General features: G+C 44.7%; 1 protein-coding gene across 7 annotated transcripts in view; it reads right to left on the reverse strand.

Moving 5' to 3' along the window:
• Positions 1–23,921, reverse strand: part of pard3ba (par-3 family cell polarity regulator beta a) — a 174,950-nt gene that overhangs the window by 25,220 nt on the left and 125,809 nt on the right. For all 7 annotated transcript variants that reach the window (XM_036983067.1, XM_036983068.1, XM_036983066.1 and 4 more), the window contains 2 exons: positions 11,177–11,284; positions 10,703–11,020 (listed from right to left, as the gene is read on the reverse strand). In XM_036983067.1, coding sequence (XP_036838962.1) covers positions 10,703–11,020; positions 11,177–11,284 — 426 coding nt within the window. The remainder of the gene's footprint in view (positions 1–10,702; positions 11,021–11,176; positions 11,285–23,921) is intronic.

The following is a 23,921-nucleotide window of genomic DNA, read 5'->3' on the forward strand; positions in this document are numbered from 1 at the left end:
ACACACCCACATAATGCACAAACTAACTAGACTCCCAACCTCTCCCACTCATACTAATGATGTGACCCACGGCAGGTATTGATTCTTGGGCAAGAGTGAGGGCTTCATTAGAGGGGAACCAGCACAGGCATACATGCTAAAAGTTCCTTTAATGACCATGGCCTTAATTAGCAGGCCTGGCTGGCTCTCTGGTGGTGCGCTGACAAGAGGATGTGAATGTGTTGTTCTAAATCATCCTACTGCCAGTCAATGGGGACAGACTGAGGCAGACATCGATTTGTATGCAGAGTCTCTCTCTCTCTCTACACAACCCAGCCCAGCCTGACACACAGAGGAACAGATCTGCAGTCCCTCACCTGCCACACAATCAAACGGACACATAGACAAATACACCAACACAATACCCTGCAGCTACCACCACTCGGGGCGCAATACCAACTTGAAATTTGGGCACATAAATGTATTTCTCGCCTAATTCTTCCATTGCTTTAAATGCGCAATTTACAAAAAGGTCCAAATTAGGACTCGGCCCGAAAGGAACACGTGAAGACAGACCCTCGTTCTTCACGTAGCATCGCTGATGCTGTTTGTTTTGAAATAGAGGACTTCACTGCTTAAGGTGAGGATGTTTAAAAAAATGTTTTGGCAATCCTTTCACCCCACCCCCCCGTAGCTACAGCAGCTGAGCAGGGACATTCAGAGCAGAGAAAGAACCCATTTTCAAAAACCCATTGATGCGGTCCTCGATCCGTCGTTAGGGCTGCCATCTTGATTGAGTGTGCATGTCGTCTCTCGTAATGAAAAAATTATTATAATGATGTTCCCCGGCACATCGGAGACCCTCCAGATATCAGTGTTGCAGAAATAAATAAATACCATTAGGTCTTGTGCTGAAACTGCAGGGCAGCAAGTCATGACATTCTTCCTCAGAGGAGAGATCATGGATGCGTGCAAAATGACATCCTATGCCCTAAAAGTAGTGCACTACAAAGTGCAGGGCTGCCCAACCCTGTACAGTCGTGGCCAAAAGTTTTGAGATTGACACAAATATTAACTCCCACAAAGTTTGCTGCGTCAGTGTCTTTAGATATTTGTGTCAGATGTTACTATGGAATACTGAAGTATAATTACAAGCATTTCATAAGTGTCAAAGGTTTTTATTGACAATTACATGAAGTTGATGCAAAGAGTCAATATTTGCAGTGTTGACCCTTCTTTTTCAAGACCTCTGCAATCCGCCCTGGCATGCTGTCAATTAACTTCTGGGCCACATCCTGACTGATGGCAGCCCATTCTTGCATAATCAATGCTTGGAGTTTGTCAGAGTTTGTGGGTTTTTGTTTGTCCACCAGCCTCTTGAGGATTGACCACAAGTTCTCAATGGGATTAAGGTCTGGGGAGTTTCCTGGCCATAGACCCAAAATATCAATGTTTTGTTCCCCTAGCCACTTACAGTGCCTTGCGAAAGTATTCGGCCCCCTTGAACTTTGCGACCTTTTGCCACATTTCAGGCTTCAAACATAAAGATATAAAACTGTATTTTTTTGTGAAGAATCAACAACAAGTGGGACACAATCATGAAGTGGAACGACATTTATTGGATATTTGAAACTTTTTTAACAAATCAAAAACTGAAAAATTGGGCGTGCAAAATTATTCAGCCCCCTTAAGTTAATACTTTGTAGCACCACCTTTTGCTGCGATTACAGCTGTAAGTCGCTTGGGGTATGTCTCTATCAGTTTTGCACATCGCGAGACTGAAATGTTTTCCCATTCCTCCTTGCAAAACAGCTCGAGCTCAGTGAGGTTGGATGGAGAGCATTTGTGAACAGCAGTTTTCAGTTCTTTCCACAGATTCTCGATTGGATTCAGGTCTGGACTTTGACTTGGCCATTCTAACACCTGGATATGTTTATTTTTGAACCATTCCATTGTAGATTTTGCTTTATGTTCTGGATCATTGTCTTGTTGGAAGACAAATCTCCGTCCCAGTCTCAGGTCTTTTGCAGACTCCATCAGGTTTTCTTCCAGAATGGTCCTGTATTTGTCTCCATCCATCTTCCCATCAATTTGAACCATCTTCCCTGTCCCTGCTGAAGAAAAGCAGGCCCAAACCATGATGCTGCCACCACCATGTTTGACAGTGGGGATGGTGTGTTCAGCTGTGTTGCTTTTACGCCAAACATAACGTTTTGCATTGTTGCCAAAAAGTTCAATTTTGGTTTCATCTGACCAGAGCACCTTCTTCCACATGTTTGGTGTGTCTCCCAGGTGGCTTGTGGCAAACTTTAAACAACACTTTTTATGGATATCTTTAAGAAATGTCTTTCTTCTTGCCACTCTTCCATAAAGGCCAGATTTGTGCAATATACGACTGATTGTTGTCCTATGGACAGAGTCTCCCACCTCAGCTGTAGATCTCTGCAGTTCATCCAGAGTGATCATGGGCCTCTTGGCTGCATCTCTGATCAGTCTTCTCCTTGTATGAGCTGAAAGTTTAGAGGGACGGCCAGGTCTTGGTAGATTTGCAGTGGTCTGATACTCCTTCCATTTCAATATTATCGCTTGCACAGTGCTCCTTGGGATGTTTAAAGCTTGGGAAATCTTTTTGTATCCAAATCCGGCTTTAAACTTCTTCACAACAGTATCTCGGACCTGCCTGGTGTGTTCCTTGTTCTTCATGATGCTCTCTGCGCTTTTAACGGACCTCTGAGACTATCACAGTGCAGGTGCATTTATACGGAGGCTTGATTACACACAGGTGGATTGTATTTATCCTCATTAGTCATTTAGGTCAACATTGGATCATTCAGAGATCCTCACTGAACTTCTGGAGAGAGTTTGCTGCACTGAAAGTAAAGGGGCTGAATAATTTTGCACGCCCAATTTTTCAGTTTTTGATTTGTTAAAAAAGTTTGAAATATCCAATAAATGTCATTCCACTTCATGATTGTGTCCCACTTGTTGTTGATTCTTCACAAAAAAATACAGTTTTATATCTTTATGTTTGAAGCCTGAAATGTGGCAAAAGGTCGCAAAGTTCAAGGGGGCCGAATACTTTCGCAAGGCACTGTAGTTATCACTTTTGCCTTATGGCAAGGTGCTCCATCATGCTGGAAAAGGCATTGTTAGTCACCAAACTGTTCCTGGATGGTTGGGAGAAGTTGCTCTCAGAGGATGTGTTGGTACCATTCTTTATTCATGGCTGTGTTCTTAGGCAAAATTGTGAGTGAGCCCACTCCCTTGGCTGAGAAGCAACCCCACACATGAATTGTCTCAGGATGCTTTACTGTTGGCATGACACAGGACTGATGGTAGCGCTCAACTTGTCTTCTCCGGACAAGCTTTTTTCCGGATGCCCCAAACAATTGGAAAGGGGATTTCATCAGAGAAAATGACTTTACCCCAGTCCTCAGCAGTCTAATCCCTGTACCTTTTACAGAATATCAGTCTGTCCCTGATGTTTTTCCTGGAGAGAAGTGGCTTCTTTGCTGCCCTTCCTGATACCAGGCCATCCTCCAAAAGTCTTCACCTCACTGTGCGTGCAGATGCACTCACACCTGCCTGCTGCCATTCCTGAGCAAGCTCCGTACTGGTGCTGCCCCGATCCCGCATCTGAATCAACTTTAGGAGACAGTCCTGGCGCTTGCTGGACTTTCTTGGGCGCCCTGAAGCCTTCTTCACAACAATTGAACCGCTCTCCTTGAAGTTCTTGATGAGCCAATAAATGGTTGATTTACGTGCAATCTTACTGGCAGCAATATCCTTGCCTGTGAAGCCCTTTTTGTGCAAAGCATTGATGACGGCACGTGTTTCCTTGCAGGTAACCATGGCTGACAGAGGAAGAACAATGATTCCAAGCACCAAGCACCTTTTCAAGCTTCCAGTCTGTTATTCAAACTCAATCAGCATGAAAGAGTGATCTCCAGCCTTGTCCTAGTCAACACGCACACCTGTGTTAACGAGAGAATCACCGACATGATGTCAGCTGGTCCTTTTGTGGCATGGCTGAAATGCAGTGGAATCGTTTTTTTGGGGGGATTCAGTTAATTTGCATGGCAAAGAGGGACTTTGAAATTAATTGCAATTCATCTGATCCCTCTTCATAACATTCTGGAGTATAGCAAATTGCCATCATACAAACTGAGGCAGCAGACTGTACATGGAGAGCTACCCTCCTGTAGGTTTTTGTTCCAACCTAATCTAGCACACCTGAGTCTAACAATTAACTGGTTGATAAGCTCATGTTAGTTGCAACTGGGGATAGGCAAAAACCTACAGGAGGGTAGCTCTCCAGGAAGAGGGTTGAGTAGCCCTGCACTTTGTAGTGCACTCCTTTTAGGGAATAGGGTGGTTGCATTTTAGACACAGCCCATGTGAAGGTTCAGCCCGTACCAACTAAATGACTCCCCATTCATTCTGTTAATAAGAACCCTAGTTTGATGATTATTCCCTATTGGAATTTGGTCTCTAGGTACCCTCTCTAAGGTCAGAGGTTACCGTAAAGCAAGTCTTCGTAATTGGTATCTGGGCCCCTGAGCCATAAAAATCGGCCATGGGTGTCCTTAAGTGATTAAGAAGTTTCAAATGAATAGCCTATTCAACCCCCAGGTCTCAGCCTTCATGTAATGTTTTGGAACTCGGCACGGAAGGATGAAACAACGAACAGATAAGGAAGAGTATTTAAGCAGGGGTGTCAACCTCATTCCACGGAGGGCTGAGTGTCTGCGGGTTTTTGATTATTCCTTTCAACTAAGACTTAGACAAACAGTTGAGGGGAGTTCCTTACTAATTAGTGATCTTAATTTATCAATCAACTACAAGGGTGGCGAGAAAACCTGCAGACACTAGGCCCTCCCTGTAGTTAAATTTTTTTTTAACCTTTATTTAACTAGGCAAGTATTTACAATGACGGCCTACCCCGGCCAAACCAGGACGATGCGGAGACAATTTTGGCTAAGGCACTGCATCACAGCCGGATGTGATACAGCCTGGATTCGAACCAGGGAGTGTAGTAATGCCTCTTGCACTGGGATGCAGATGCTGCGCCACTCGAGTGTCCACCATCTTGAGGGTGCAAGATTATTACAAACCTTGCAGAAATATAGTTTTGGTGTCCCTGTGCACATTTTTGTTTAATAAAACACTTAAAAATATTGCTCTTGCATCGAGCATTTCTCCACACCGTGACCAGTTTTCAATTCTCAACAATTCAGTGCACCTATAGGAACTGCTACTGAAAGTACTTTGAAGTATCAAGGGAGAGAGAGAGAGAGAGGTGGTAGTGGGCACTATGGTTGAATGGCGGGATCCCCGGCTACCGAGATATGCCGCCCAAAACTACTCCCTTTTCCCAGGATAAATAACCCCGGTAAATTGAAATGAATTATTTATATGAACACATGGTGTGAAATGGAACTGTTCAATTATATGCCATGTCTAAATATTGGTTCGGTGCAGCCTCTGCATGATAATCAACGCTCAGGGTGGGGACAGACAGCACCATCTCAGTATTGAGCACAGTTCACAATGCGTAGACCTATCATCCAACCATGGTAAATGTATTTTTTTTTTGTGACAAGTAGGCCTGCTTTTTTTCTGCAGCATAGTCTATGCAGTAACATAAAGATGGAGGGCGTGTCTGATTTACCCATCTCTATCTGGCTTTCGGGGGTCACCTTATTGGTTTTCGGGGGTCACTTTATTGTAAAGATGATATATATAAAAAAAAACATATTGCAGCTGCAGAGTTTTAAAACAGCCTGTCGCTTGAACGTCGGTGCACGCGGGAGCACTCTCTCGAAGTCGTCTGCCCTCCATCAACTTCATTCAGACTGCACCCCACAACAGATAATCCTGTTCTAGAGTGATACAATATAATCACCCTATCTATATATAGACTACTGGAGATAAGAAAAAACATGTTTTACCCAAGAGAGCATATAGCTAGCTACATCTATTGGGCTTTCATGTTTTTCTGCTGTGCGTAATGTGCAGTAGCCTATATCATATATGCATTGGGTAACGGCACAATCATTTGGGCTTGGCCTCATTTAAATGTCTTTAATGTAGGGCTCATACCATTTATTTCATGTATGGCTCATCAGGCTCAGGTAGCATCAGGCACTAATCAAATCCAAGACATAGGCATAATTATATGCTTTATAATGCTTTTGAAGGATAGTTCCGGATTTGGCGGGAAATACCGGGTTACCTGGGAGAAAAGTGATTTATTTTCGGGATGGAACATTTTCCTGGGATGATATTTAACCCTAGTGGGAACTGGGCAGAGGGTTCTGTACTTAGTTCAACTGTTTAAGAGAATACAAACATTTCAGAATAATGTGAGGTTATATCTCCTCCATTAAGCATACACTTTAGGCAGAAAGCAGAAATACTAAGATTACTGCGAAGCTATTTTGGATACAGAACTGGTGATTCAGCTGGCCTTTGAGGTCAGGTCCACCCACCCGCACCATGTCTATGCAGGCACGTGTGTTTCTTTGTCTGTGTCTGTGTGTAAGTCCATTCCTGTATGTCTATTGGAGCCTCGGACCAGGTTGTCATCAGAAGCTAATTTCTCCTCTTGTTTGCCAGCCAGACACCAGGGAGACCAGAGCGCCAGTGGAAAGTTCAGTAAAGGGTAAAGATATCAATTTTCCCTCTTTTCCAGGGGGGAGGGTCGGGGGAGCCAGAACTTTCAGAAGCTTCCATTCCCTTTGGTCTCAGGGATGTTTGTCTAACCTGTGTGTGTATACGTCCAACCTCAGGAGGACTAATTAGGGAGACTTGGCCAATGAACTAGGGCCACCGGGACTGGGACTGTCTCTGACTGGCCACATCAAAGAGAGGACAGGACAGGGCGAAGGAATATTTAAGGAAACGGAAATGGTGCTGTGTTGATCATCCGCTGAGGAACGTTGCAATTATGGTGGCTGAGAGGGCAATGGTGCGTGTGTACAACGATTCGGTCAGCATAGTTCTGGAGAAGTCCAACCCACACTTTCCAACTGACACTACGAGTGCACACTAGATGGACTAGTGTCTAGAATTATGGCTATATACTTTGTATTCTGACGTTCATATTTTTTATTTAACAACATTGAAATACAATACATAAGCAACAAGGCTTGAAAAGAAACTCCTCAGGTGACTATTTTCTTTGTTCCCCTTCCTTCCTTCCTTCCTTCCTTCCTTCCTTCCTTCCTTCCTTCCTTCCTTCCTTCCTTCCTTCCTTCCTTCCTTCCTTCCTTCCTTCCTTCCTTCCTTCCTTCCCCTGGTCTGTGGAGAGACTGGCTGACCTATTCTCTAATAATATTTGACAAGCGTAGCTACGTTTTTTTCTCTCCACAGGTCAGCCTCTAGTGTCGCTGTAATCAAATGTGACGCCCATCCATGGACACACCTGCCATCGAAGTCCTAATGAAAACATTTCCAGCACTAAATGATGTAGACACTCCAGAGTCAACTTTCTCCTCTCTGACAGGTGAGGGGGGAGGAGAACTACCACTACTGAGCATGTGCACATCAAACACACACGTAGGTCTGTATGCACACACACACACACAAATGAAGCCACAATATAATAGAATTCTCCCCTATCCAAATTGGTCCTCTAAAAGTGGCATTGGATTCTAGACTGGAGTGTTGCTAGGTTACAAAAAGGCTTCGCTGAAAAAAAAAACACTGAGCGGGTTTGAGTGTGTGTCGGGCAAAGCTGTGTGTCCATATGCATGAATGAATCAATGAATGGGTGCTTTTCGCAAGCAGATGTGTGTTTTAAGTCTGCAAACGTGTGCGTGTGTGTGTGTGTGTGGTTGGAACCCAGGACTACGTGGCGTAACTAAACTATCATACAGTCAATTCCAACCAGACTAAATTGATCATGTCACGCTGTTGCTAGCTCGAATTAGTCATCCATTACAAATGTCAGTAGAATATGGAGTGTTCAAATTATGCTGCTGTAGTCGAGCAGGGAGAGGAGAGGGAGAGACGAAGAGACAGCAAGGGCGGAGAAATAGAAAGAATTAAGTGGCCAGTTAGACGAGAGGGGAGGAGCCTCACTGGTCTGTCAAGCTGCTAGACTGTGGCTAATTATCCTCCCCTTTTGTCCCCCCGCTCTCTGTCCGACTCGTTCCCTTCACAGCAGTCAATCTGTTCCTTTCCCTTCCCTCTCGCTCCCTTTTCCTTCCCTCTATCGCAACCTCCCTCAAACGTTCAAATGAAATGAAAACGTTATTCGTCATATCCCTCGTAAACCGGTGTAGACTAACAGTGAAATGCTTACTTAGGGGTCCTTTCCCAACAATGCAGAGTTAAGATAAAGATAAAAAATAAAAAAAATATATTAAAAAAAGTGACATGAGGAAGAAACACACAGTGGATTATGAATGACAATAAGGAGTATAAAACAACATGGCTATATAAAGGGAGCACCAGCACGGAGTTGATGTGCAGGGATACGAGTTATTTGAAGTAGCTATGCACATATAGGTAGGTGTAAAGTGACTAGGCAACACGGTAGATAATAGACAGTAGCAGCAGCATATGTGGTGAGTGTGAACGTGTGGTGTCAGTATGCATGTGTGTGCATTCTATGTGTGGGCGTATGTAGTGTGTGTGTGTGTGTGTGTGTGTGTGTGTGTGTGTTGGGGTTTCAGTGTAAGTATGTGTGAGTGTGTGTGGGTAGGGTCGAGTGTGTGTTCAGAGTCAGCACAAGAGAGTTAGTGCAAATAAGGGCCAATGCAGGTAGTCCGGATAGCCATTTGATTAGCTATGTAGCAGTCTTGTTTAGCAGTTGTATGGCTTGGGGGTAGAGGCTGTTCAGGGTCCTGTTGGTTACAGACTTGGTGCACTGGTACTGCTTGTCGTGTGGTAGCAAAGAGAACAGGCTTTGACATTTTTTCCTGGTGTAGACTTTGTTTGTTACCTCTTTCCCTTTAAAATGACACCACCTCCTTAATGATTCTAAACAGCATACTTTAAATGTTTGCTTCGGGCAAAGCTTGAGGGTCTGCGGACCCTAAACCCTCGCGCTGAGAAATGGCCACAGTATTCTCATAAATGATGCATCCACGGCTGTGTGTTGGGTTGTTAGCGATACAGCACATTCGGAAAATATTCAGACTCCTCGAGTTTTTCCATATTTTCTTACATTACAGACTTATTCTACAATTGATTAAATTGTTTTTTTCCCCTCATCAATCTACACACAACACTCCATAATGCAAAAACAGGGTTTAGAAATGTAAGCAAATCTAAAAAAATAAATGAAATCATACATTTACATAGGTATTCAGACACTTTAATCAGTACTTTGTTGAAGAGTATTTGGCAGCGATTACAGCCTTGAGTCTTCTTGGGTATGACGCTACAAGCTTGTCACACCTGTATTTGGGGAGTTTCTCCCATTCTTCTCTGCATATGGGGAGCGTCGCTGCACAGCTATTTTCAGGTCTCTCTAGAGATGTTCAATCGGCTTCAAGCCCTGGCTCTGGCTGGGCTACTAAAGGACATTCAGAGACTTGTCCGGAAGCCACTCCTGTATTGTTTTGGCTGTGTGCTTAGGGTCGTTGTCCTATTGGAAGGTGAACCTTCGCCCTAGTCTGAGGTTTTCATCAAGGATCTCTTTGTACTTTGCTCCGTTCATCTTTCCCTCAATCCTGACTAGTCTCCCAGTCCCGGCCGCTGAAAAACATCCCCCTGCATGATTCTGCCACCACCATGCTTTACCGTAGGGATGGTGCCAGGTTTCCTCCAGACGTGACGCTTGGCATTCAGGCCAAAGAGTTCAATCTTGGTTTAATCAGACAAGAGAATCTTGTTTCTCATGGTCTGAGAGTCCTTTAGGTGCCTTTTGGAAAACTCCAAGTGCCCTTTACCGACAAGTGGCTTTCGTCTGGCCACTCTACCACAAAGGCCTGATTGGTGGAGTGATACGGAGATGGTTGTCTTTCTGGAAGGTTCTCCCATCTCCACAGAGGAACTCTGGAGCTCTGTCAGCATGACCATCGGGTTCTTGGTCACTTCCCTCACCAAGGCCCTTCTCCCCCGATTGCTCAGTTTGGCCGGCTCTAGGAAGAGTCTTGGTGGATCCAAACTTCTTCCATCTAGAATAGGCCACTGTGTTGTTGGGGAATTTTTGGGTACCCTTCCCCAGATCTGCAACACAATCCTGTCTCAGAGCTCTACAGACAATTCCTTAAACATTGTGGCTTGGTTTTTGCTCTGACATGTACTGTCAACTGTGGGACCTTAAATAGACAGGTGTGTGCCTTTCCAAATCATGTCCAATCAATTGAATTTACCACAGGTGGAATCCAATCAAGTTGTAGAAACATCTCAAGGATGATCAATGGAAACAGGATGCACCTGAGCTCAATTTCGAGTCTCATAGTAAAGGGTCTGAATTCTTATGTAAATAAGTTTTATTTTTATTTTTTATTATACAAAATTTTGTATAGAAAAATAAGTTAAATAATTAAATAAAAACAGAACTTTTAACATAAATACATTATCTATCATGGATATTTATGTTTTTAAATGGATCTTTGAAGATAACAAAATAGATAACAAAATATCCCCCCATGCTTGCCCAATCCCACTGACCCCATAGTGACAGTATGACCCACTACAGCAACGCTAGGCCATACATTGGAGTGCACTGTGAAGGAGTGATTTCTTGGTTTTTGGATCAACTCACCTGTCGCTCGGAGGGGGCTGAAGCTGTGACGTGGAAGTCGAGGGCGGGGCTCTCTGCTTGTTAACCTTGGCATAGAGCCCCTCTAAGTCTTCTGCCGAGGGCTGGCGGCTGTGTGAGGGTCCGCCGGGGGGTGGTCCCCCGAGGGCTCGCTGAGGAGAAGGGGTGCGGCTGAGGTAGGCGGGCGAAGGGCCCTTGGGGGGCTCCCGAAAGGTGTTGATACGGGCGTAGTTGGGGTCATGGTCATCGTCCTCTAAGTCGGGTGGCAGGGGGTCGGGGGTCACGTGGCCGTCCCGCACCTCCATGTATCGGAGCTCGTGTCTGTCGGTTATATAAGAGGGGATAGATACTGTCACTCACTGTCTGAATCAAACTCACATTAACTTGATGGGATTGGACAAAAAAACAGCATACATTGTATATATGTGATAGCGTGGTGTCTACACACAGATAACAGGGCAAACTGTGTGAGCTCACCTCACTCCCTCCTCAATCTTGTTCAACTCCTCCTCGCTCAGAGCCTCCAACTTCTGCTTGGCAGCCTTCACCTCCACCCTGCTCTTCTCCTCCTTTTTCTTGCCAAACCTGGAGGGATTGAGAGAGAACGAAAGAGAGAGACAAAGTGAAAAGAATTGTAAGATGTTGTTTAATTTGGGATTCAAAACATTGTGGCAGTTCGTAAAGCGACAATAGAGGCTGCAGAGATTATGAAAGGAACTAGTTGAGCAGCAGGCCACATAGCAGTGGAGAGACAAGAGGTGAGAGAAGGAGTGGACCCGAGGCTTCATGTTTGGAACCAAACAGCAGAATCCAGTTCACACCGCAGCCAAACATGTGTTCACACTTCCACACAGCAGGACACTGCACAGCATCGATTACACATATAGACCCTGTACACACACACACACACACACACACACAGTACACCAGTCAAAAGTTTGGACACATCTTCTCATTCAAGGGTTTCTCTTTATTTTTAACTTTTTCTATATTGTAGAATAATAGTGAAGACATCAAAACTATGAAATAACACATATGGAATCATGTAGTAATCCCAAAAATAGTTAAACAAAACAGATTTTATATTTGAGATTCTTCAAAGTAGCCACCATTTGCCTTGCTGCTCCCGAGTGGCACAGCGGTATAAGGCACTGCATCTCAATGCAAGAGCCGTCACTGCAGTCCCTGGTCCGAATCCAGGCTGTATTACATCCAGACGTGATTGGGAGTCCCATAGGGCGGTGCAAATCTAGCCCAGCGTCATCTGGGTTTGGCCAGGGTAGGTCGTCGTTGGTAATAAGAATTTGTTATTAACTGACTTGCCTACTTAGATAAAGGTTAAATAAACAATTGCCTTGATAGCTTTGCACACTCTTGACATCCTATCAACCAGCTTTACCTGGAATTCTTTTCCAACAGTTGAAGGAGTTCTCACATACGCTGAGCACTTGTTGGCTGCTTTTCCTTCACGCCGCAGTCCAACTCATCCCAAACCATCTCAATTGGGTTGAGGTCAGGTGATTGTGGAGGCCAGGTCATCTGATGCAGCACTCCATCACTCTCCTTCTTGGTAAACTAGCCCTTACACAGCCTGGAGGTGTGTTTTGGGTCATTGTCCTGTTGAAAAATAAATGATAGTCCCACTAAGCGCAAACCAGATGGGATGGCGTATCGCCGCAGAATGTTGGGGTAGCCATGCTGGTTAAGTGTGCCTTGAATTCTAAATAAATCACTGACAGTGTCACCAGTAAAGCACCCCCATACCGTCACACCTCCTCCTCCATGCTTCACAATGGGAACCACACATGTGGAGATCATCCGTTTACCTACTGTGCGTCTCACAAAGACACGGCAGTTGAAACAAAAGATCTCAAATTCGGACTCCAGACCAATGGACAGATTTCCACCAGTCTAATGTCCATTACTCGTGTTTCTTGGCCCAAGCAAGTCACTTCTTATTATTGGTGTCCTTTAGTAGTGGTTTCTTTGCAGCAATTCGACCTAATTACGCAGTCTCCTCTGAACAGTTGATGTTGAGATGTGTCTGTTACTTGAACTCTGTGAAGCATTTATTTGGGCTGCAATCTGAGGTGCCATTAACTCTAATGAACTTTTATCCTCTGCAGCAGAGGTAACTCTGGGTCTTCCTTTCCTGTAGCGGTCCTCATGAGAGCCAGTTTCATCATAGCGCTTGATGGTAATTGAAATTTTCCAGATGGACTGACCTTGATGTTGTTTCTCTTTGCTTATTTGAGCTGTTCTTGACCTAATATGGACTTCTGTATACCACCCCTACCTTGTCACAACAACTGATTGGCTCAAACGCATTGAGGAAAGAAATTCCACAAATTGACTTAAAAAGGCACACCTGTTAATTGAAATGCATTCTAGGTGACTACCTCATGAAGCTCGTTTAGAGAATGCCAAGACTGTGCAAAGCTGTCAAAGGCAAAGAGTGGCAAAGGGTGGCTACTTCAAAGAATCTCAAATATAAAATATAATATAAAGTGTTTAACACTTTTTTGGTTACTACATGATTCCATTTGTGTTAATTCATAGTTTTGATGTCTTCCCTATTACCCTACAATGTGGAAAGTAGTAAAAAATAAAGAAAACCCAAGGAATGAGTAGGTGTGTCCAAACCTTTGACTGGTACTGTACGTATGTGCACACACAGATACCATGACGACCACACACATGCACTAGCGTACACACACGTTAGCAATTCACAGCAGAGAAACACTGCCCATCGCTCACACAAACACTATTACACACATACGAACCAAACTCACTCCCACATGTTTATTAGCGCCTTTTCCTCTGGTACAATGGTTAAAAGGTTGGTGATAATGCAGTGTGATCATTTGCTAGAGTGGGTTAATGCAGTGGGTGTGAGTTGGAAATGTGGTTGAGATGATGATTAACTGGTATTAATATACAGTATGTATTCTGAAGTGATACGACATGCTGATAGACAGAGGTGAGTGCGTGAGGCTCCGGGGTGAAGTTTCCCCTCGGTACAGATCTAGGATCAGTTTCCCATCCCCCTATCCTAACTTGAACCATTAGCGGGGAAAATGCAAAATGGACCCAGGGTCAGCATCTATCTCACCCCTAAAATGTTATTTTCTCACATAAATTGAACAAAAACATAAAATGCAACATGGTAAATATGCCCTAATCCATGGATTTCACATGACTGGGCAGTGCCGCCCACTCACTTGGGAGCCAGGCCCAGCCAATCAGAAATAGTTTCAGTGTATTTGAGAGAAATAACATTAGAGAAATACGCTTTTTGTGCATATGGAACATTTATGGTATCTTTTAATTCAGCTCATGAAACATGGGACCAACACTTTACATGTTGCAAACCAGGACTTGTATTCACAAAGCATCAGTGGGAGTGCTGATCTAGAAACAGATCTGCCCTCCAATCATTTGGACGCAAAAGGCAAAACTGATCCTCGACAGCACACTGTGGTTACGGGCCCGGAAGTGTTTTTGCCCTCCAGTCATGGAGTTGAATCACATGTCGCTCTCAAGCTTGCGAAGGGACACTCAACCAAAACACGGTTCTCTGATCCACTAACTATTCCCCCAATGGCCTTCACAGGCAAGCAAGACATACAAATCCATGGATGAATTCACATATCTTTATTACACAATGGGTGTTCTGTCAGGTAGAGTATGTCTGGTCTTATGTTACCAGGGGCATGGCCTGGGGGCAAATCTGCCACAACCCTTTCTGATGGGGGCCGCATTCAGCAGAAAACACCCAGACAGAAACACATGATTGTAGAACAAACAACACCTTTGTGACATATAGAATAAGAAATCATGACGTTTCTAGAAATATATGTAAAACTAACAGGCCTCTTTGACGTAGAGAAGAAGGGATCGCCATCAGCTCTATTCATGATATTTCTATCTGCGACTTTAGCTTATGCTGAACGCGACTGCGGTGTTTGGTGTGTGCCCGTGCCTGTGAGATTGGACTCAGCTCCCTGCCGAGTCCAATCTGATGTCTGTGTTCAGCTCATTAGGGACAAGGGGGCCTGTCTTAATTCTTGTCACTGGCTCTTCTCATTACAGCCCCGAGGGGGACATGGTGTGAATGGCAACCCTGATGGAAGACAGAGGACACACTCAAATCAGCCGAGGGCCAGTGCACTGCTGCTGGATCGCCAGATTGGAGGGGAATTTATCACGGAATGTAACAGTATTTTAGCCTTTTCACTTTTGCACCTGACCCAGGTGCATGGGTTAGTCCTAAGCCATAGGACCTTTTAAAATTATAGACAGGAAGGACCTGATCCTCGATCAGCGAACTACTCTAAGATGCTTGACAACACTTCTTCAAACACTTCTTCAAGCCCAAATAGCCTATCATTGCTTCCCGTACAACCTGCAGACACTGAATCACTGTCAGAAGAACAGTACTATGAATGGGTGAAATGATTGCCCATTCTTAGCATGGTGCTGGCAGTAGTATCTATTTCACAGACACTTCAATGACACTGGCAGTCTGGCCCTCCATGAGAGAAGTGAGCCCGTCCCTCTCTTTCACACAGTAGTGTGTGTGTGATGGAGGACGACAGCTGGCTTGATCATTATGTGTACATAAATTAGAGCATCTCCCATTTCTACTGTCTGTTTGAGAGCGAGAGAGAGAGAGAGAGAGAGAGACTCACAATTAGATAGACGCTGAGTGTACAAAACATTAAGAACCACTTTCTAATATTTAGACCCGCCCCCTTTTCCCTTCAGAACAGCCTCAATTCGTCTGGGCATGAACTCTGCAAGGTGTCGATTGCGTCCGACAGGGATTCTTGCCCATGTCGACTCCAATGCTTCCCACAGTTGTGGTGAGTTGGCTGGTGGACCATTCTTGACACACACAGGAAACTGTCGAGTGTTTCATATCACACGGGAAACTGCAGATTTTCATATCATCATTACCGTCCTTCTCTAATTCCGGGTTTTACGGTATTACTGGCATAGCACACAAGGGGGCACTAAAATCACAAGAAAAGCCTTTTGGGCTTCTATTTCCAGAATGCTAACAAAATGTGAAAAATCTAATAGCGAAATTACATATCGACGCTGTTAGCTAAATGCTAATGAGAGAAAACGAACAAAGCAATTGCAAACACAGGCAAATCCAGCTCATAAAGTTATACAAGCACAGCTAGTAGCTACTGAATGTGTAGACCTTTTCAAGCTTAAGTTAACAAGAGAAATTGTGCAAATGAACACCTGTGATTCATTATTTCCTGAAAGGAAGAGCAACATGGGTACATGGAGCAAATGGGAGAAAAACAGATTGCAGAAAGCCATTATAAAATATCTGATGGCAAACATTTAGTAGTGAATTGCATACAAACACGTAACTGGCGGAACTGTTCTGAGGAACTACGGCAAGCTTCATAATGTAAAATGATGTGGCAGGTGCACAAGTTGACGGCAGGTACTAATTTAAAATGTATTGAAAAACTTCAAAATCAATCTTTTTTTGAAGGTATTGAAAACCATCCCGTGTCCTTTCCCAAATACCCCGGTATACAGTATACCGCCCAAGCCTATCCAGCAGCATTGCGGTTCTTGACACAATCAAACCGGTGTGCCTGGCACCTACTACCATACCCTGTTCAAAGACACTTAAATCTTTTGAATCGTCGATTCCCCCTCTGAATGGCACACATACACAATCTGTGCATCAAAGCCTAAAAATCATTCTTTAACCTGTCTCCTACCCTTCATCTAGACGGATTGAAGTGGATTTAACAAGTAACATCAATAAGGGATCATAGTTTCACCTGGTCAAGGAGAGAGCATGTTCCTGATGTTTTGTACACTCAGTGTATGTACCTGCCGTGGGGAAGGTACAGCATTCAGCATTTATTTTCCCAAGACAACCAGGTGGTGTGGAGATCTGAATTGGTGGTCAGACTTGAAGTCTGATTTGCTTTAAGACAACGACAACAGAAACGCATCGAGCGAGACAGAATCCAGCTCCGAACAATCTCGCTGTGTAACTTTGTCCTTAGCAATCATGTTCGTTCAGAAATACGGATGTCATTTCTCGTTGTCGTTTCCTGTTCTCGTTTGATGCCGAGACACCACTCTGTGTGGGGAAAGCTCACTGGGAGCCACACACAGCCGCACATAGAGTGGGAGATCTCATTTAAAAAACACACAACACCTACATCATAGCACTGGCTGCATTACCTTCTCATAATGGTGTAAGATGGATGCTCTGGGTTACTGGGTCATTGGTGTCGCGGTTTAATGTGATCCTACTGTCACAAGGGGCCAAACGGAACCATTAGTAGCAGAGCGCTCTCATCATTAGTCTGCCTTTGCGCCAGAGTCACCAGAATGGCTCTTGGGTCTACGACAGTGACACTCCTTGTGAGAGGAAATGAAGAAACTAGAACCAATATCCCCAAAATGTCCAAGTATGACAAGACAAAAGACTGTCCGGTTGAGTCCCAGTGAAAATCAGCTTTTTTGGAAGGCGCCTTGCCTCATCACCTTAATCACCTCTTCCAGAAGCTTCTCCATGCTCATTACATGACATTCTGAGGAAGTGGGTGAGAGAAGGGGGGGGGGGGGGGGGGAGAGGAAAAGAAAAGGATTGTGTCTTCTTTCTAATGAGGCTCAAAACACAGTGAGATCACAGACAGCCTGGGTGATGTAATTGCCCTGCGACCTGTGGAATAGGCTCCCTGGGGAGGGAGGGAGGGAGGGAGGGAAAAAGAGGGAGAAACAGAGACGGAGACAGAGGTACAAGGGAGGGGGAGGGAAATAGACAGAGTAAGGAAACATACTGTAGCCTATTTACCAGTATGTGTGCTAGACTAATTTCCTCCATTATCATCCGTGGTTGGCAGCTCAGGAAATGAAGCTGGTTTTTATTTTTTTACCGTGTTACAACAAGCAGAGAGCAGAGAGCGGTAAATAAATAGGCTTCCATCAGCGCTGTTGGATGGAGCCAGTGGGAAACTGGTTACCGGTGAAGCGCTAACGACTAGCTAAACAGCCATTCAGTCGGCAAGAGTGATGGTGTCAGGAGACAGTTTTACAGTCTGTCTGTCGGTCTGTCAGGGGAGTTCATTGACGACGCCTGTCATCTATGATGGAATTGATTGAGGCTAACAGCTGAGATGTGCCCGCAGTGCGTCTGGTGTTACATATGCAATACGCATGCAAGCATGTGTACACACACACGCACACTTCCAGTTTCATGCGCGCACACACACAGACATTGTTCCAGGTGGGTAGGCCTGCCCTCTTAGGCCAGCTGAAGCAGCACACACACACGAGAGAGAGACAGAAATACACATATGATGATATACCCATTCCTACACATTCCAGAGGATGAGGAGTTGATCACCCATAAAGAAGCGGGGATAATGCCTTGCAAAATATGCATCTGCCTTTGAGTACCAAAATAACAAGATGGGAGAGAAAGAGCGAGAACGACAATGAGAGAGAGAAGACAGAGAAGAGAGAGAGAGAGAGAGAGAGAGAGAGAGAGAGAGAAAGAGAGCAAATGGAAAATGAACGAGAGAATGAGAGAGAGAGAGAAAATGAGAAAGAAAGAGAGAGAGGGGGAGGGATAAGCCAAAGCTCCCATGAAAGTGTGGCACGGCTGGAGCTTAGAAATAGAGAGAACAGTGAGGCTTCCAGAGGCGGCGAGAGAGATAGAGAGAGAGAACACTTCATCTCACAGCCTATAAATGTTATCACGGTAATTAGATTGCTGTGTGTATTTTCTACCGGTACCTCGGTGGAGTTGGAAGTTTTGGAAGCCAGAGAGACAAGTAGGGATGAGTTCAATTAGAAACAACATAAAGAGGTGTGATGTAACAGGGACTCTTTGGTGTTTTCTGGTACAGAACACTGGAATACTGCAGTAGTGTACATCACGCAGAGGACAGTCAAGAAGCTCGAAGTGTACAAGTATGTTGAGAAAGAATTAAAACGCTCCTTCTAAAAGCAGGGGGTCATATCACTCTCATTTGTTGTTTTTCTTCCATTCGAAAACAGAGACAAGCACACAGAACTCAGCCACCCTCCACACACTTCCTCACTATACCCCTCTCTACCTTCTTCCTCCCCCGATTGACAGCGTGAGAAGCTAATCACAGCTCCTTCCTGGCAGCAGAAAGCTACGCCCCCCCCCCCCTTCAATAATTAAAACAGAGTCTCTCGTCTCTCACTATTCCCACTGGGCATAATTAAATCTATTTATCTTATTTCTCTCCATATGCATACTGCAGCAGGCGGCAATTTGGGCTAAATCACCTCCCATTAACACTTCGTATTAAGAGTTATACGACCAAATAGATCATAACCACCCTCCCAGATCAATCTATTGCCGTTAGAACCGCCACTGCTGTCGAGCAAAGATGGTGTTGAAGCGAGCTTCGAGTGAAACGACGATCAGTTCAGCTGTAGGCCAATAATGTTCCGTGTTGTTATTGATTTATCCGTTTCTCGCTGGATGCAATACGCATGCAAGCACACGCACACCGCGTGCGCCCGCAACACATCCGGCTGCATGGACATCCAATAGCACGCCCAGACCAAATCTAGACATACAGGAGCCTCCGATGCACAGTCGAAGAAATGAAAACACAAAAGTATGAAGAGAATAGGGAATGGACGAAGAACCAGGGAAGTAAGCAGATAGTGAGTTGAGCGAGACGAGACGGAGAAAGATGTTTTCGGGGTGTGAGTTCTGACTGGTGTGATAGATAATGTTCTCAGGAGTGTCTTAATTAATGTGGGAAGAGTGTGTACGTGTGAAGTGAAAGGTGTATGGTGTGTCTGTGAGAAAAGTGAAAGGTGTGTGTGTGTGTGAGAAAAGTGAAAGGTGTGAGTGTGCATCTTTAAACAGGGTCTGGCCAGTCCCGGGTGTAATGCCATGTCAATCAGACTGCTTAGCCCGAGAGAGGAATGAGAGGAGAGAGGGAGGGGGGCGCTCCCTCTCTGACGGCCACAGAGTGAGAGATGCATCTGTCACCCAAGGGCGGCACGTGAAATATGGGCTTTATTTTAGTTGTTTGCGTTTCTGATTTCTGGCATATTTTAACGATTCATGCACAAAGCACTAGCTCCAGGCAATTTGTCTTGTCTCCTTTTCCCCCCACTTCTGTCAAAAACAAATGAATATTTAACGAGTCAGTTACACATCTTACTTTCACACTCATTTGGGAGGGAGAGAGTGATCTTTGGTGTGTGTGTGTGTGTGTGTGTGTGTTTATCCAAGCACTGTTTGAGCCAGTCATCAAGTCCAGGACAGCACACAGAATCCGGGATGAAGAGATACCGCTGGGTGAGAGTGACTGATCAAAAGGTCCCAATTAGAACGACTCCATCCAGACTACTAAAGGTGTTGAGGATTCAGACACACCAGAACAATGACATAGAACCGAACAAGCAGTGAGCAGGTGTAATGAAAGACAGAGGGGGAGGAAAGAGAGAATGTGTGTGACAGAGAAAGGGAAAAGAGAGAGCGAGAGAAAGAGGCACCATTGGCCAGCCAATAATTGCACTGCACTTTGATTTCAAAACAAGTAGTCCAAGGAAGAAAATGAGAGAAGAAAGCAGTGTGACCCTCCATATCCCCAACTCCCCCCTGCAGACAGCATTCCTACCCCATGAAAAGGGCAGGATTAGAGGTTAACGTGCTGTGACCACTCCTGCCCTTCTCCTTAGACCTCATAAGAGCCACTTAATCTTTTCCTGTGAGGGAGGAATGTCTCACACACACACACACACACAGCCTGGGACGGACAGATGGCCGGCAGACACCTAATGGCAGAGGAAGCCCATCGATCACATTGAGCTTGATGACGGGATGGCGGCCATTGGAAGAGGTGTAATCGCTTCCTGGCATCCTTCGCTGCTGGATGAAGATAGAGTGAATGACCTGAAGCAATGAGATCAGATGACCAGTAAAAGGTGACAACTTCTTGATGGCTCAATCAGCTTTTTTTCCATTGGTCGATGAGCCTCCATGTTGCTGGATGAAGGTCTGTGGATCAGATGACCAGGAGACAACTTCCTGATAGGTCAACGGGCTTCTTACATTGGTTGAAGAGGTCTTAATGAGCTTCTTTCATTGGTGGATCAGCCTCCATGAAGACATAGGCCATGATTAACAGAATCAAAACCGTGATGCATCATGGGTGAATTGTGACCGATCTACAAATAATATTGAGTAGTTACTTATGATGCAAGGAGACTCGTAGATCAGTCAGTCTCGACTCGCCTGCAACGTCAAACTCAGCCAGATAAGTGAAGGACCTGAAGTGCTGGAGATCAGATGACCAGGAGACAACTCCCCGATGGCTCAATGAGCTGCTTTCATTGGTCGATGATGAGCATCCGTCGTCTGAGGTTGACCGGTGTTTTCGTCTAGCCATATTGATATGTCTGGAATATCCAGACGTCCATATATACTTATCCCGAAGCCACTTGTCTTGTTATCCATCATCGTACATGCCAATATATTGCACTGAATCCGGGATTAGACATAAAAGGACTTGAACCCACTGCCTTTTGTTTTGTCAGGCCAAAGCCCAAGCCATTACCCCAAGAGGTCCAAACCTCTTGACATAGACAAATGGTGTTGTACTAAGGGAGCTACGCTCTACAGGAAAGAAGAAGCCTGCCTGTTTAGTAGCTGATATATATGCATGGGGATTTTCCTTTCTTCGGCTGTTTTTTTGTTCTTCTTCCAAAATCCCTCTAATGCTTGATTGACAGGTCACCACAGCAACAAGTAAATGACCAAATAATTTCAGGAAGCGGTCCAACAAGAGGCAAAACATACATCTCATTTGTTTTTCTCGGGCTGTGCACCTCGATAGCGCGACCCTCTGTTGACGTCCATAGGAAAGTTAGAAATTTGAATTGCGCCATGTCAGAGGTATAGGATACAGGATGCGCCGTGCTTCAGAACGACAAAACATTTTCAGGGAGGAGGCAATTTGGCTGGTGGTTGCTGGTGGACATTGGACTGGTTTTTAAATTAACATTCCATAAATCTGAAGAAAAAAAAAAACTATGGAATGAGAACTACTGCCCTGAGTACTCAAAGATGATAGTTATAGTAAATCCTTTACCCACAGGATGAGTGGTGAGACAAACTTGGGTGTAAATACAACCTGCAAACAGACGCACAAAAAAAAAACATACAGACAAAAACATCTCCAAGACAACTTGACATGTTTTCAAGGTCAACAAATCCCCTCCTGTGAGGACAAAAAGCCACCGGCCTTCAAAGCGTCAACAAGGTCAACCCGTGACGTGAGCAAACCATGACAAACTTAGCTAACAACATTACGGTTAAGAGAAACATCTCAGCTTCAGCTCGTCACAGCTTAATGTCACCGACACGTAAACAGATCTAAACACGTCCTACAACTCCAGCATCACTCTAGTCCACTTACAAGAACTAGTTTCCAAATCACCCAAGGTGTGCCCTTGCACACACTCTGTCATGGATTTAAAAGCCTTGGATTGGTGTAAGCATTGGCCGAAGGGAGTTTTCCACAATTGTCAAATCCACAATGGAAAAAGTGCAAGTGGACACTTCGGGAGAAGGGTGGCAAATCGGGATGCAGGCCATATATGGGGGGGGGGGTTTACAGTAGGTCTGAGGAGGGTGTTGTCCGTCTATGGCGCCCATCCTTTAGGATAACACAACCACATACTGGGCTTTCTGATGGAAATGATGGAAACAGGCCCCGCTAATTGGCTTGGCTCCCTGTCGGATTTCATCCGTCCCCGGGAAGAGGGAGAGAAAGAGAGGAAAGAGGATCGACGCGAGCGGAGGGGGATTTGTAAACAGCGGATCAGCGCGCAAGGCTTTCATGTCCCCAAATTGGCAATAGCAGTGGGGACGGCCGTGTCCTGTCTGTCTGTCACACTGAAGGCCTTAGTGACAGCCACTCTGAGCCGGAGTGACGGGCAGAAGAGGTGGGGAAGGGAGGGGAGGGTGACGGAGAGAGAGGGGAAGCAGAATGGGATAGAAAGACCGGGTGCACAACAGTATAAGGACACGCACACACACACAGCTCACAGGAAAGTGCCTGTTATGGAAGCTGTGATCAGGCAGACGAGTAAATACAACTAACATACAGCCACACAAATACACAGACAAATGTACGGATACATACATACACACAGGCCGTGTCCGGAATCGGTCTTTGCTACTACTTACTAAACAAAATACTGTGTACTTATAATACCACATAAAATGACGGGTTGGGTACAACAAATATCATCATACTAGACTCACCCATACTGAGAATGCATCCACTGATGCGCAATTGTGGAGGTCTGGTGCCATTCATTCCTTTTGGCACAACGAGTCTCCTTATGGGTAATTCCTTGGTAACACAAAGAGACGGAGACTCCCATTTTTTACTTTAATATGGAAGCCAAACAAAAACCAATGATTGCAAAGTTGAACCACGAACCAACGCCGGATGCACATTTTTAAAAATTTATATTACTATACAAAATTCTTGCAACTAATAGAATGTTATATATATGGGGGATACAATCTTCCCAGCTCTGCAGATTCTGCTGTGAGGAGGCAGAGACATTAGATCATTTATTTTGGTATTGTCCATTGTCCAGCTCGTTTTTGGTCACAGGTCCAGGAATGGATGAAGAATTGCAACATTTGCCTAGAACTAACGCTGCAGACAGCAATACTAGGTGATTTGAAAAGCCATAGTCAATCAATCAATAATATAATCATTATTTTACCAAAAATGTTTATTTATAATTTACAATCTGTATAATCCATGCGAATAGGAAGGTTCAATTCTTTTGTGAAGCATCACAGCACAAATATATGGCAAATAGAAATCCAAAATGGATGATGTTGAGAGATAGATGGGAGAGGTTGAATGGAGCTGAAGGGTGGGACTGGATGATGTTGAGAGATAGATGGGAGAGGTTGAATGGAGCTGAAGGGTGGGACTGGATGATGTTGAGAGATAGATGGGAGAGGTTGAATGGAGCTGAAGGGTGGGACTGGATGATGTTGAGAGATAGATGGGAGAGGTTGAATGGAGCTGAAGGGTGGGACTGGATGATGTTGAGAGATAGATGGGAGAGGTTGAATGGAGCTGAAGGGTGGGACTAATAGCAAGATAAAACATGGAAAACATACGGGGTCTGTAAAATGTATATA

The sequence above is a fragment of the Oncorhynchus mykiss genome, chromosome 7, assembly GCF_013265735.2.
Source record: "Oncorhynchus mykiss isolate Arlee chromosome 7, USDA_OmykA_1.1, whole genome shotgun sequence".
NCBI lineage: Eukaryota > Metazoa > Chordata > Actinopteri > Salmoniformes > Salmonidae > Oncorhynchus > Oncorhynchus mykiss.